Source organism: Thunnus albacares, chromosome 1 (assembly GCF_914725855.1).
Source record: "Thunnus albacares chromosome 1, fThuAlb1.1, whole genome shotgun sequence".
Taxonomy (NCBI): domain Eukaryota; kingdom Metazoa; phylum Chordata; class Actinopteri; order Scombriformes; family Scombridae; genus Thunnus; species Thunnus albacares.
The window spans coordinates 22,329,359-22,345,189 of record NC_058106.1 but is presented as its reverse complement, the minus strand read 5'-3'; the positions used below and the strand labels follow the sequence as shown (position 1 = coordinate 22,345,189).

The following is a 15,831-nucleotide window of genomic DNA, read 5'->3' as shown; positions in this document are numbered from 1 at the left end:
GAAGATTGCAAGTCTGCAGTTTTTTCTCTTTATCAGAAGATTTGCACTCTGCATGACCTCTTGTCCCTTGCAAACAGTGTGAGTTTTTTCCCACAGCATAGCCAAGGCTGTCACCCAGCAAATCAGGTCAGGTAGTGAGCACAGGGAGTCAGGTGACGTAGCTTTGGTCTGAGGGGATTGATGCCCAGAGATAAGCCTCATAGGCAGTGCTTACTTACCCCTGCAGACAATCTAACAGCTATGTTTAAGTTAGAGAAAGTTATGGTTCGGATAAACTGTTGTGTACACAATATTATGGGGAAGTTAATGTATATGCCAGTTTCTGACCTGAAAATAAATACTATGATTATCAACATATAATTGGTTATTACAACTGGATTTTTTAATTTATACTTTGGAATATCTGAAATTCCTTTTTCAAAGACATTTTTTCATAGTAGGAAAAGCACCTTGTACCATTGATAGACTGATGTGAGGTATACATGTGTGTTTGTTTTTCAGTGCTACTTGGTGCCAAGTAAAATATATCAGCACTCAGGAAAACATTTCTGTACAAACTGTATTTTCATGTTGGAAACTGAAAAGCTTGGGTTAGTGATACCCAATGATGATGTATGATACCTCCACCAAAGTGTTCTATTATGTTTGGTTTCGACAGACCTTTCTCACACCAGTCAAATACAGGAGTAATTGATAATATTGATGGCTGCATTCCCTTTGGGTGTGCCAGTTTCAGGTACCTACTGTGTGTGCAGGGTGCAGTTATACCAGTGTTTTTTTTCTGTTAGGAGAAGTCAAAATGTCCTGTTGCTAACTGTATTATCAGAGATCTAAACAATCAACTTACAGCAACATACTGCAGCATACGAACTCTGTTTTCAGACATGACGTGCTGCTTGTATTAAAGTATCCAAATTATCCCAGAGGAAGATCAAACCACTCAAGTAGAAGAGAGACCTGTGGTATTTAGTATCATCAGATAAATAAAAATAGGATCTGGACGTTATTATCTGTGTACCTGGTGAGAGACCTATGAGGGAGCGGTTGGACAGGGTGTTATGTCCGTTCATCTTGAAGTAGATAGGGATGGAGTCCAGAATGGCTTGCAAGTACTTCTCTTGTTCAAGACTGCTGGACGAATCTGAGGACGAGGCAGGGGCTACAAGCAGAACACAGCACTTAATTCGGATGGAAAATAATGATCAACGTTTAAATGTTTAGATTACAGGCCACAGTTTCAGTGTTTTGCAGGCTAAACATCAAAAAGATTTAATAGGTTGAGTGAGAGTTTATCTTCTAGAGGCAGAGCTGTTTAAATACTAGAAATAGTCATTTGTTAAGATGAATCCTAATACTACAAACTAAAAGTTACAAGCTAGTTAGCTTACTTCTTTTTCAATTTTCCCAAATGGCTGAAATAATGCATAAAAAGTTCTTCCTCTTGGTAAGTTGACACAACTATACTCATAGCTGCTGTGTATGCACACCTGTTGAAGAGGGGTTTTGTGACTTGAACAGTCCCACCACACTCTTGCCATGGAAACCTCCTGAGCGGAGCAGCACGGCTTTGGTGCGGGGATGTTTCCAGCACACTACAGGCAGACGGTTGTGTCTGTAGCAGCGGGCCACTTTGTGTAAACTGCTGTCCTGTACCGCCTGAGGAACCACCAGCAGCCCCGGGTAACTGATGAGACACAGAATAGAAATGTCAAACATACAAATATTGGTAAAAAGAAGCTCCTCCATTAATAAGCCACTGCAATGCAATATGTTCATACGTTTGTAGCAAGATACAGAGAAGCAGTTGAATAGATGTTTCTCTTACTGATTTTACAGCCAAGACCTGAGTGGGATTATGACTGTTAGTCACAGCATGTGTTTTTGTGTAACAGGCTGGATTTGAACCAAGCTGTCTCATTTGATAAGTCAAGGTAAAGGAGGAGGACTCCTCACTGGCCTTTTGAGATACTTAGGCTTACAACACTTCCGACAGGGCTACAAATCCTGAAAATGAATATGCTCAGCACCGCTGTGCTGCGATTAGTGGAATCAGAACAGAACAGCGGGTTTCTGGAGCTAAAGTGATTCAACTAGCAGCAGCTATCCAGCTTGTGAGGTGGTGTACCTGCGACAGAGCGAGTACAATCTGTTGACGGCTGTGATCCTGAACTGTTCGCCTGACTTGGATCGAGACGAGCTGGCGGTGATGGTGCCTAGGCCCAGACGCTGGTAGTCACGGAAACAGGACTGCTCCACCAGCTGCTCCATGGTGGACTTCTCTGATGCTCGCAAAGTGCTGCTGGGCGGCGGCTCACCATCGTCTGATACTGGAACACACACACATGCAAAAATGAATAACATTTTTTTACATCTTTTACATGTTCTTAAGTCTGTTTTCCTACATCTCTCACACAGAAGACTGCTCACTCACTCTCACACACACACACACACACACACACACACAACATGGATGAATAACGAGAGTTGATATCCTGCAAGCATCCCACATGTGCTGCGTCATTTCTCTCACTTGAAATGTCATCATCTTCATGCCAGGTCATTCTGCTGCCTCTGTCATTCTTTTTTAGTGTGGTCTGGCTACCACGGCCCATGGTGATCTTTCCAGCCCTCTTGGCTCCCTTGACAATAGTTTTGGATAGTGTTCTGTGAGGAGGACAGAGCAGACGGCAACTTAACATGCTGTGAACAGTTTCGACTTCAAGCAAGAGGATTCTCCAACATTTCCAGAGGAAATGCCTGAGACATGTACTTATTTACAATGATATTTCAGATGGCAATTTGATTGACACCTGAAATCAGCATTCAGTGAGGTTTGCTAAATTTATATATTTATTTACAATAATCTCAGCAAGTGAAGCTGCACCACAAACCTAAAGCCAGTGTTCCTCTCTTTTTGCTTTGGAAGGATTAGCTGAGGCGCAGTTTGTCCTGCAGCAAATGCAAAGGAGGTGAAGATGGATTGTGGGTAGCGGATCCTCTGGAGGTGCTTCCTGAAGATCTCCACCATCTCTGAGCTCACCTCCTCATCAAAAGCCACCTTTATCAGCTGTAAAGGATATCAATCAAATGGATTTCTTCAACAAGACAAACAACAATTTGCAGACATCAGATATATTTGTTGAAAACCACTTGTGCAGCTTATTACAATCACATTAACACTGGAGCCTTATTCTGTGAATGGCAACATGTGTTGAAGTCATCTTTAAATGCAGTAAAACATCTGAATGAGTCACAACTGCCGTTTATCACTGCTAGGATTCCTCTCTGTCTAACCCCCAAACATTTGCTAAAACGTGCAGATCTGCAACTTCCATTTCTAAACACAAGCTTGGTAAAACAGTCCACTTATAGTTTCCACAACACACACCCACACGCATATTCCAGAGCATGTGTGTAAGCACAACAAAACTAAAGAGATGTCCACACAGGCTGAGTGACCCACACTCCAACAGCATGGTCACTTTCATCATCCATGTTAGTGAAAAGGAATGAGCAATAAAAAGTTTTGCAGCAGTTCACCTAATGAATAAAAACACATGCTTGGCTGAAAAATTTCCCTTCAGTTCTAGGAATCAAGCTGATATTACGAAACACAAGAAAGTGTTGTTTCTAAGAGATATACAACACTGGATGTTAATTGTAATTCAAGTGCACTGTTGTTAATATTTTGATGTGTTGTTTATGTTTTCATCTTGAAACAGAAGCACAGATGATACTACATTCTCATCATTGCTCCCAAACTTTTTTTTAAATTTCTACAGAAGCCAGCTTTTCATCTGAAATGTCAGAAAAATCAAATGAACTAAAATATAGTTTTCTGTGTCTACCCATCTGTCGAACATCTTTAGTGACTTATTGTGTCAATATTGGACTGACATACAGTGCAGTGTGTTTCAGTGTTTACCTGGAAAGATGCAGAGCGGAGCTGCAGGCCTTCCTGTATGTTCTGCTGCAGCTGGTTCTGGATGCTGATCTTCTTCTCTTTGGTCAGCGTGGACACGGGGAAAGCTCTGATCACTGCCTGCTCCCCCACTGAACATACAGGAACAAAGACCAGTGTCACATTAACAAACTTGGCAAACAAAGACGATTTTATTTGATTTAAACAGAAAAAAGGGGACCAAATTAGTTAGAAATTTGTGTCCAAAGTTATGTGATTAGGTAACAGCTGAAGATGCACTGTTGTGTAAGAAAAAATAAAGTAGATGGTAATTTATTGATAAAAATGGTACATATTATTACTGAGAGGTAGCATTTTTTAAAATTGCGACTTAAAAGTTGTTCAGCTTGTGATGCTGTATCAATGGAGTTACCCAGTGGATCATGAGGGATGCCTTTGAAGATGATACGGTATGTGGTGAGAAAGAGAGCTCCCTCTGCTGGCAGGATGTGTGGGCCCCCCAGGAGGCCCCCAGTGGCCTCCTCCCTGCCGTCAGGATCCAGAAGCACCCGCAGCCCCTCCGACACCAACTCCTCTCCAGGAAGCAGCGCTGGACGCAGAATTTTAGGCTGACGGGAAGACACATAAAAAACAAATCATATGACTTCAGCATACGCACAAACTTTATTTGTTCATGAATCCATCTGAGCTTAAATTTTCGTCACTGACAGTCAGGTAGTCAAAGCTAATGACTAAGCAAAAACATGTGCGTCAGTGAGTTAGATTTGAAAAAGCCAGTAAATCAATTAATCATGATCACGTCACATCACAGCACCGCATGACCTTGTTGGACATATTCTGCTTCACATGCCCGTCATCATCAACAAACACACAAGCATACTACGCATTAGATAGCATTTTCAAAAAACAATCTTGCCAACAAAAACAAATTCATGCTCTCTGTAGAGACCAATTTAGCGTCTCAACCCTCACAGCAAAACATCATCTGTTTTTCAAGTAAAAACTGCTCTGTTTATCCAATTTAATGAAATGGGCAATTGCTGGTTTTCATCTTATGTTTTTAACATTTTAAACATATGAACACTGACTGACATCTCGTCTGCTTCCTTGTAGAATAAAGCCCATTAACCTGGCTGTTTCTGAATTCCTTGAAAGGTCAATTGTTTTGTTAAATTGAGTTGTTAAATTTCAAACTGCAAATATCTTGTATATGCAGGACCTAATTTGTAGCTCTTCACATGCACTGTGTGAAGTTCGTTACTGCTTAAATCAATTTTTCCAAAGATGTCAGCAGGCTGTTTCCAAAGAAAGAAGAACTGGAAACATGTAATGTGACACATCTGTCTCATATAATATGCATAACTCGGGTGTTGACCGCATTTTGATACATTTTGTCTTCTTAAAGGAAGTTGATATAAACCACATCCTAGGAACAAACACTATGCTGTAAGACCATCTTCTGCTACTGTATGAACTGTTATTAAAGGCAGTGAAGTCTGCACCCTGTGTTGCTTCAGCTCCTTCTGGCCTCCAAAGCTCAGTTGTTCCACTGTCACAGATACGAATAAGGAGGGACATTAGATCATTCACAGCATTTCCTATTAAGGCCACAGCCAACCTGGGGGAGTTGTGGTCTGGCCAGGAGATAATAAGAGCTTCTTGAATCCGTCCTTGAATGCACAGCAAGACCCAGAAGAGAGTCCCTCTGCACCTCATTACTGCTGCAGGCTTGCCTTCTTATTAGACTGCACCTTCAATGCATTCACTGTTTTTCTTCTTAGTATTATTGCTGCCATCACTGCTACTATTCTGACTTGTCATGAATCCAGAGTTCATGTTGTTTACACACTTTTTAGTATTTGGCATGCTGCTTGCAGCGAGCAGTCCAGGATGGAAGTGTTGTCTAACACATAAACTTGTGAGAAGTTAGCCACAAAGTCCAACAGAAAATCTACCCAGACTGCTCACCGCGGTTTCCAGGTTGCTCCCAAGGCAGCGCTGGCATGTTGTTTGTCTGTGTGTGAGTATGTGCGAGAGGAATTACCAGGAGCTGGCAGACATATAGCACAGCAGAGTCCAAAAGACCAAAATATAGAGGTGCAATGATGACTCGAAACACTGGAAGAGATCGCCACTCACAAGCGCACGAGCAGTAAAACAGACAAAACTGAGCATGTAGACATAACTAAGCGTTAGGATGTGAGTAAAAACATTTATTAAGACAATGTTGGAGTTGAATATAGTGCTTAAAATGAGTTTCAAGTATTATTCCATGTAATTCTGGATTTTTCTCTGTTATCAATAGATAGGGTTTGTCTCTGTTCCACTAGCCTCTGGAACTTAATACAATCTCTTATTAAGGGTTTCTTTTATCTTTGTCTTTTTGAAAATGTGAAAAGTGCTTTTGAGATTTAATATCCATATTCTAAAATAAAATAGATTTTCTATTACAGCATTTCTATTACTGTTTCAAGCTTTTATAAAAAGTTTACATGCTTACATGTTAAACAACAAGTAATTTGTTAGCAATAAAAAGCTCCTAAGCAGAACTTCATCATCTTGCCAACTTTTTTGATGTAGTATTTATAGACTGAAAACCATCTAGGCTGTCTTGGCCTCTCTTCCGTCATTCTCATAGGCTCTCACTCAACTGGCCCTTATTTTCTCAAGCTGGTGATGTTTATAATGCTGCGTACATGTCATATGGGAATTATCATTTGAGAAAGTTTCTGACTCATAAATACTGTTTTTGTCAACATCCAAGTTGTAATTACGACTGGGAAACTCTGTTTTTTTTATGAAATCGCCAATATATCCAACTTGGCACTTAATAATACAAAGGTGCCTGAAAACCAAACAAACATGGACACCTTTCATCACCCAAAGACCGTCGTACAATGTGATTATAATCAAATTTATTGGATATTGTGTTATATTTTCAATGCACAGTATTTTAATCCTCATACGACCAATTCTGTGATCATAGCAAAAAAGGTGGATTGTGTACACATCCAACACTAGTTGGGTACAGGTCCAGGCCAAAGAAATGCAAGGAAAAGGAGAGGCTGTCCGCATACTGAAATTTGCAAGATCCCAAGTATTCATACCTCTATATACATTGCAATAAGCTATGTATACTTACAATGTGTGGCAATAAATGACAGCTCCACCTACAATTAGGAGATCACATGATACAAAATAACACAAAATTAATAATCACTGTAATCATACAAATGTCTCTATGACATGAACGCTCACAGTTCATGAACAAGGGAATCTTTCCTGTCTCTAACTTCCATCCCATATGACATGAATCCAACATTGACCTGCTACAGTATAGGGCTTGTGGGAAATGTTATGGCGCTAAAACAGATATATTGCATTGTTTTGTTTTTTTTAATTGCTAGCCCTGTCTAGACAAATGCTGTGATCCACATGATAAACTGTTGAAACTGACATTGAAGGTTATGTTCATGGGTTGGCTTTTAGTACCTTTCCATATGACAAGTAACGTGTGATATAGTATTTAGTATATAGTATAGAATTTTATATGATGTTTTTTAAACTACACATTTTAATATTTGTAACAAAGCTTAGATTTTAAAAAGTCTGACCCTGCCATAAAACTGTAAATAAAATGTATGTAGCCGAAGTCCTGGCAGTCCCGTGTAAAGCAACACTCACCTTCTGAATGGGAGGTAACCTCCTGCTCTCCCTGTGAACTGCCTCTAGAGCCTCCATCTGCATAGCAACGATGCCTGCGGGTCAGAAGTTGGGGTCAATTACCATATGTCTACACACAAGTGCACACACAGAGCTGGTACAGAGAAACACATGTACATACACACATTCTTACAACCAGAGTGTGTATTTGTAGATTTTAAGGCCATTTAACATGTCAGGAGTTAATCAGCTCAGAGGCCTGTGCTGCTGTTGGCCTAAGCTGAGAATACACACGTCCAAGGGTTACTCTGCACAAAGCCGAGGGAATTAGGACAGCAGCAAAGTGTGAATGAACACCGTGAGCGCTGTACCTGGGATCATGCTGTGCAGACTCTTGATATGGTCCTGGGTTACTCCGCTCTCAGTGCACACCTTGTCGATGAAGCGGGCAACAAATCTGACCACAGAGTTGGCCACGTCGCTGTTCTCCGAGTCCTCAAACCCACTTTCTGTGTCAAAGCTCTCTGCGACACTGCCTGCAATGCTGTAAAACATAAATGTTGACACTCACAAAAAAATGAAAATGTGAAAGGTCGAGCCATCATGTCCATGAGGAGATTTGATCTGAGAATTTGATCAGGAATGGATTTGAAGATGGACTGTGATAAAGAGCAGTAAAAGCAAGAGTGATTTGCAGCTTGGCACAATCAAAGTGTTGATGCCTGGATCAATCGCTCAGACTCTATTAGCCAAGAAATTGTTTCACATGAGACGGTGATGCAACCTCCCCGCTGGATTCACAAATAGTGAGTGATGAGATCCAAATGTCCTCTGTGAGAAACAAACAAGTCTGGGGCAAAAATGAAAGAAAAACGAGAGAAAATTTCCACACAAACAAATTCTTGGCAGTCCTCTCTTTAGAATTAGAAACAAACCAAAGAATAAAATATTATCATTGTGTTGTTGATGGTATTTGGGAATAAAACGTGAAATTTAGACCAAAATGTTTAGCTATACACAACTAACATACACAACAAAAATAAAATTATTAACAATGTGTTTTTGTGACTGTTTGGGAATTTTGAACAAGATTTTTTTGGCTTCATGCCGACCAGTTCTAAGAAAAGACATACATGGGGGTTCTTCCCAGATTTCTTTCACTTTGCAGTTACTGCAGAGCACGGGAAATCACTTCCTCTGCTATTTTGTTTTGTTTGGGTGAGTACAGTGCAGCCCCATTAAAGACGCCTTGAGGGGTTTAAAACTTCCCAACAGAAGTAAATGAGCCTCACTCTGTTTTGTGCGGTAGCAATGTACTGTAAGCCCACAGGATAGATGTGGGCCGGATACAGAAGACGTACTGTGTTCCATTTGGCTAAATAGAAAGGTATCATGTAGACTGTGATTTACGCCACATCCACCCACATACTTATCATCACATTAGTAAGAGAGGTACACATACTCCCAAATCATGAAACCTTACCTTCAGGCTTCCTCCAGATAAGACTGATTGTTCTACCGTGCAAGTACTGAATGTGCCAAAGATATGTTCTAGGCCAGCATATGTTTGATCGTAGTGGACAGTGGACAGTTGGGAAATGTGAAATCCTTTCACCATTTTAAGTGAGTGCTGGCATGCTGTCACTCTCCTGACCTGTTTGTGACGATGCTGTTGCTGCCACTCTCCCAGTCAGCGGCAGGAGCGGTGCGGAGCAGCTTGTTCTTGCTGGTGTCCAAAGGAACCAGCAGGTAAACCATGAGGCTGGCGTAGTGGATGGCCTGGCTGAATACAGTGCTCTCCTCATTCTTAACCAGCTCCTGCTGTTTCTCCTTGCTCAGGCTGGGCCATGAGCGCAGCTGCTCTGCTGCCAGGTCCATGGCCGTTTGCTCCTCATCTCTGCCCGCTGCAGGTGCAGGGCCCACATCCTGGAGGGGTCAGGGTTGGAGATTGGAGCAAAGTGAAAGGAAGTGGTCAAAAGGATTTCTCCATTCAGTAGAACTGGACAGATTTTTTCTAGCGTTGTGCCCACTTAAAATACAGTGACGCCTAGTTTTATTGCCACTTACAGGGTGTTGATTTGCAGAGTGGTTAACAATTCATTTCATATATATATTTCTGAATCCATTAGGTATTTAAAGTATATGAATAAATATAAAATAGAAATCAGACACAATTATAAATATGTACAGAAAAAATATATGCAATTTCAAAAATCATCCTGTGATCTCCCACAAATAATCTAAAAAGGATCCTAATCTCCAGGCTGAGAGCCATTGTACACACACACGCTTGACACCGAGTCGTATACAATAAACAAAATAAAAATTTGCAATTGCACCTGCTCCGCTAATGTGGATTAGGCCTGCATTTAACAGTTTTATTATAATTATTCTAACAATTATTTTCTTGGTTAATTGACCAACTTTTCAGTCTATAAAGTGTTGTACAATTGTGAAAAATGCCAATCACAATTTCCTACAGCAAAAGATGACATCTTTAAATGTCTTGTTTTGTCCGGCCAACAGTCCAAAACCAAAAATATTCAGTTTATCATCACCTAAGACAAACACTAGCGATTTAAAAGTTGAAAACAATGATTTTTTTCAAGCAAAAATCTATTAATAATAAATTATTGGTAGTAAAATAGATTCCAATTAATCTCCTGTCATTCAGTCATTCAGCTTTAACGTAGGTTAAAAACAGTGAGGTTAAAGAGACTTCTTATCAATTCAAAATAACACACAATATCTACTCATCCTGGTAAATTTTCCCATCTTACCCTTAGCCTGACAGTGATAATGCCCTTCTCCTCTGGGGTACTAAGATACAGGGCTCGGATCTGGCTCTGGACCTCGCTGTAGAATGTGGCTTCCCAGAATTGCTGGTTGGTCCAGATGGGATGATCCTGTATGCAGGTGTAGGCGAACTGGTTCACCCCAGCAGCCAATTTCTGCAAGACAGAAAGTAATTCATGGAGTGAGGACAATATAAAACAGCTGACTATGTTTGTGGTTAGAGGTCTGTTTGGGGCTCTTTTTTCTATGTCACAGGACTTCTGACCAACTGCAGATGCACCATCCCACTCTTGCCCGCAGATGTGTGTTTCAGTGTAAATCTGTGTGACACATGTAGCCCTTAAAAACGTTCAATCTATTCTTGAGAAATTGACTCTTTAATGAGCCACCTTTAAAACATGTGAACTGAAATTACACCATATTAAATGCCTATAAAAGTAAAAAAAAATTGAGGGAAGTAAAAGTGGAAAAAATGCAAAGGGTAGCATCCCTGTTTCTTTAATAGTTTATGTTGTTTCCTATAGCAACAGATACAAACCAGATGCTGGATTGTCAGGCGTCAGAGTGATGTTATTGTTTACAGTTTAGATTTGGGTTATAATGGCAAGATTCTTTCATGTTACTGATGTTTAAATGAAATTTATGTATTGACCACACAAGCAGTCTAAATAGAAAGACAGACAAACTAAATTAAAATTTTAGATGCATAACCTCTTCAACCTCAGACAGTACAAACACATGCTGTGTAGCCAAACTTAGTTCAAAACCACATAAATGTATTTTAAATTCTAGTGGAAATCACAAAGTTTCCAAGGATACAAAATATGTCAGGATACATTTAAGAAAATATGCATAAAATGATATATTTCCATGTGATGAAATGGTGTAGCCACAAAAAACATCTTGTCTTGGATTTGAATATTATGCTCTGTGTTAACATCATAATACTTCAATGAAGAACTGGAACAAGCGGATACAAAATTGTGTGTGACACTGTCAGACAGTTTGGAAAAAGAAGGTTGTTCCAACCTTAAAGTGGACCTATTATGTTTATTTCCAGCTCTTTATTTTTATTCTGGGACTCCACTAGAGTAGCTTTGCATGATTGACATTTTAAAAAACTCCTTATTTATCTTATACTGGCCCTTTATGCAGCCCCTCAGTTCAGCTTCTGTCTCTAACAAGCAGTCTTATCTCCTGTCTCTTTATGGCCCCTCTCCCAATGAGTCCACTCTGTTCTGGTTGGCCAGCTTTCCAGAAGCCTGCAAGGGGCAGCTGTATCAGAGTTAAGTTACTGCCGATGCAAACCCAACATTTCCTGCTTTACTGCTTCATATTAAAAGCTTTTAAATGACATTTACAGGAAATGAAACGGGTTCCTCACCGAATTAGCAGAGCTTCATTAGTAGTGCTAAAAATCTGATAACACAACAAGATATGGATATATTTGGAGCTCTTTGTTCAGCGGATCAGTTAGACATAATGCAGAGACTAATAGTACAAGCAGAAACAGCCACAGTGATGATGATGATGATTGATGAAGAGCTGCAGACAACCAGCACACCTCCAACAGGTAAACAACTTATTTTACTTTTCTCTGCTGCATAATGGAAAAACACTCACAGCATGCCAGCTCAACTCCTGTCATGGCTCGACAGAACAATGGAAAAACACCATAATGTTAGCGGAGCAGAGCAGTGAACTCATGCGCTGTGCGTGGAGCAGATGACCATACAAAGAAATCAGTCATAAGTTGACGTCGGCTCAGCCTGAAAGTGGAAAAAAATGTTGGAAACTGAGCATTCAGAGCAGTCTGAAGCCAGTGCTTTTTGCTCACAGGGATTACTTCTACATATGTTCACCTCATTATTTGACCCTTTGGCCATGTTTAATATGAACATCCAACATTGTAACATTATATATATTACTGAAAATAAGGGAAAGCATGATAGCTAAGCATAATAGAAAAGCTAGTTAAAGGGCCTGGATGTTGAATACTTAAGCTCTTTGATAAAGGTCCCTGCCTGTATATTCATATATCTAATTTTTTCATGACACTGACAGCTGCTCTTACCCTGTGCCTGCAACATTTGTGTTCGTTCCTGCATTACCCATTGGATCCTCATCCCGCTGTAGCCCTCTTTTTGTAGGCAGTCAGAGTTGGTGCAAGTTAGTTTTGCATTAAATATCTTTGTCAACAAGGGGTTGCTGCAGTGAGTGCCGCTTGAAAAATGAGTTTGTCAAAATGTTGGGGAGAAGTGGGAAAACAAAAAACAAGCCAGCTGTGAAATTTTAAGTGAAATCAATCATTTTCTGTGAGACGTAACTTTTAAAACAGATAACAACCCCTAATGGAGTGAAAGACCACCCTTCTTTCTCTCTGTTAGTCATTATGTGGGCTGAAGAGTAAAGCACCTGCTGCTTGCAAAAACAAACCCATGAAGGGAACGTACAGTTCTCAGCTACAGGCGTTAAAGCTGGCCCATATATGCATAACACATACAGCAAAACACCACAGACCAATGTGCGGAACACCACAAAAAAAAAACAGTAGTAAGTACTGTGCGTCAAAAAAATGACCACCACAAACCAACATTCACCAACGGTCCATCTCCCTGTAGAGTCTGAAGGCCACGGGTACGGCTCGAGCCTGTTATTAGATTAGCTTCTGATTTCTTTCCCCTGAGCCTGACACTGTGCAGTGGTTTCCATTATCACTTCATAGTTTACCTTTGAAGGATGAGAACTGGAGGGGTTACTGTAATTATAACAGACAGAACCAAAACAGCTCTATTCCCAGTGTGACGGGCCAGAAGCCAAGAGAGAGGAGAGCCAGGAGGACGGGGTGAACAGAGAGCTGATGCCCATACAGCAGCTAACATGAAGCACTGGTAACATGCAGGTCTGCAGTGGCTTTTTCTTTTTGGGTCATAGGAGTTAACAGTCAATGATTATGATTCAGATATTTAGTATACATTATCTGCCAAGCAATTTTTTGTAAATAGAATTGACTCACAGTTACAAATTGTTAGTCTAAAATTGGCAGAAGTCTGAGGATTTCAGTGAAAACTGTATTGAAATTTAAACACTAACATGTTACTGGACAACTGCTGAACCAGAGTCTCAAGCTGCTCTTCTAATATTAGGTTACGAAAATGAAACCACTTTTGCAAGAAAAATAACACAACTGAGATCTGCAGAAGTTTCGAAGTTTTTCCAGGAAGAACTGGAGATATCTGGCTAATGCCAGACGCCAACAAGAAACAAATAGAAAAGATCTCAATAAAGAAAAAGCATGTGAGACATTTTAAGATATAGATTTTATAGACACAGAACGCAGAAGTTGGTAAACTCTTCATTCATCTCATTTATTTCATGTTCACGTACAATATTTTAATATAGAGTCAGAAGGACTCTAAGCCTCTTTCCTTTTCTTCAACAAAATGACATTTCAGTCTAATGTAACCTGACAGATACTTTATCTTTTGAAGCTGATAGCAATATTTTTTGAGTTATATAAAAATCTGAGAACAATGTATCATCCAATGATTGTTTTTTGTTATAAATGTTTTGTCAGTACTCTCTGGTGGAGAAACTATGTAATGGTGAGAGAGTTTGAGAATAGAAAAGTGTCTTTGTGGATTCAGTCTGTAGTTTGTTATGCTTTGCTTTTAAACTATAAATCCACCTCCTATCCTTCAATCTACACCACTCTCACTAAACACCAATATCACCTGAGATGTACAAATTGCTGTTTAGATGATCTATTTTTCTTCAGAAACAAAGATGATTATAATAACTTTGCTATCATCAGAGGAACAAATCATGCCGCCCTGAGATGACAAATCTCCTGAGGCCAGGAATGCTTTGAAGATTGGCTACAATGAGAGGCTGCAGATGAATGGAACATGGCCAATAAATAGTGACAAATACGATAAGAAGAACTGCAGCCTCCTGAGTCATCCCGTAACACCCCTCTGTCACAGCAGTGTGTTACGTGTCTTGCAGCAGATGTTGTGTGGGTGGGTGGGTGGGTGGTTGTGTTTGTGTGTGTGTGGGGGGGGATCTGTGTGTGTGTGATCTGTCCATGCTGTCTATACTCAGCCTGGCTGTACTTTTTTGACTTTCGGGATATGTGCAGGTCATGTTGACCGAGGTCATCTCTTCCCAATATGATAATACATTGAGCCTACAGAGACATCCACAAGACAGATTGGTAAGAAGGAGGACAGGGAAGGGAAGAATAAAGGAAAAGGAGGAGGAAAGGAAATAAGGAAGTAAAGATGAAGGGGAAGGAGGGAGTATACCACTATCAGACCCATCTGGCTGTGTGACTTGACTTGTGAAGAGGAGGAATGCAGGGTTGAGGGAGAAAGGGTGAAAAACAAGCAGAAAAATCACAAGGGGAGACAGAAAGCAGAAAATGCTGTGTTTAGGTCAAGAGGAATGAGGCTATCAGGATTTGGGATCTTGTTTTGAACTTTTTGACATGATCCCAAGGTTCACGGTATGATGGACTGTGGCCTCCAAACATCAGCTGGAGAGGCACACAGCATCACACATGTCAACTGTGTCTCTCCGAGACTGAGAGATGGTGCGCATTGTCACTTAAGGGAGTGTATGCTTGTATGCAGACTGAGTGAAGACTGTCGTGTCTGATATGTCGCCAGCCTTGGGGCAGCAACATTATTTACAAGTGTTTTGGAAGAATTCATAGCATTCCTGAATTGCAGATACAAAAACAGACATTATTTCTGGACAAGTCTTCTGTGGGAATGCATGCCTGACCTGCACACAATCCATCTCCTCATTTTTGCAATTCTCCATGAAGTCAGTGCATTGTGAAGAAAACTACTTGCATCCTGAACCATGAATAAGCCTCCGTTTGAACAATGTATTTACAGTATTCAGTCACGTAAAACAAACAGAGAAAAACCAAGTTGAAAGTCAGACTAATAAACAAACCCCTCATGGCATCCATAGGCCATAACTGTGTAAAAACACGATGTACAAGTAATATAAATGTTCCAAAATGAAGTAAACATAGATACGGTAAGTCAAGAGCTGGACATCTCTGAGATATACAAGGGTCACCCAGTACGTCATTTTCCTTCGAGGACATAGTGGAGAGCAGTTTGACAGAGTGAGCTGCCAAATCCCCCCATGAATAAACTATGGCTGAAAGAATGCTAACAGTCAAGTGTTCATGCTGTGTAAGTCTTCCAGAATTGTGTTTGGGTTTTTCACTTGCTGCTGGATCCAGGCTTTTACTCTGGTGACATATTCAAATGTAAGAAGAAATATTACACCAGACAGCAAAGGGCAAAATAACAACTGACTCAGACGTCAATGACACCTGCTCATCTCCTGATAAACCAACCCTTCAGTAGATAATGAATGCCAGAGGAACTGTCCGCAGATTAGAGTAACACAACAAAATGTAAAACCTC

The 15,831-nt window shown here is 40.4% G+C and overlaps 1 protein-coding gene across 5 annotated transcripts in view; it reads right to left on the bottom strand.

The window, feature by feature from the left end:
• sbf2 (SET binding factor 2) overlaps nucleotides 1–15,831 on the bottom strand; it is a 122,463-nt gene that overhangs the window by 24,781 nt on the left and 81,851 nt on the right. For all 5 annotated transcript variants that reach the window (XM_044349858.1, XM_044349866.1, XM_044349838.1 and 2 more), the window contains 11 exons: nucleotides 10,366–10,536; nucleotides 9,240–9,511; nucleotides 7,957–8,129; nucleotides 7,607–7,680; nucleotides 4,335–4,530; nucleotides 3,926–4,053; nucleotides 2,892–3,067; nucleotides 2,531–2,664; nucleotides 2,126–2,327; nucleotides 1,488–1,684; nucleotides 1,019–1,159 (listed from right to left, as the gene is read on the bottom strand). In XM_044349858.1, coding sequence (XP_044205793.1) covers nucleotides 1,019–1,159; nucleotides 1,488–1,684; nucleotides 2,126–2,327; nucleotides 2,531–2,664; nucleotides 2,892–3,067; nucleotides 3,926–4,053; nucleotides 4,335–4,530; nucleotides 7,607–7,680; nucleotides 7,957–8,129; nucleotides 9,240–9,511; nucleotides 10,366–10,536 — 1,864 coding nt within the window. The remainder of the gene's footprint in view (nucleotides 1–1,018; nucleotides 1,160–1,487; nucleotides 1,685–2,125; nucleotides 2,328–2,530; nucleotides 2,665–2,891; nucleotides 3,068–3,925; nucleotides 4,054–4,334; nucleotides 4,531–7,606; nucleotides 7,681–7,956; nucleotides 8,130–9,239; nucleotides 9,512–10,365; nucleotides 10,537–15,831) is intronic.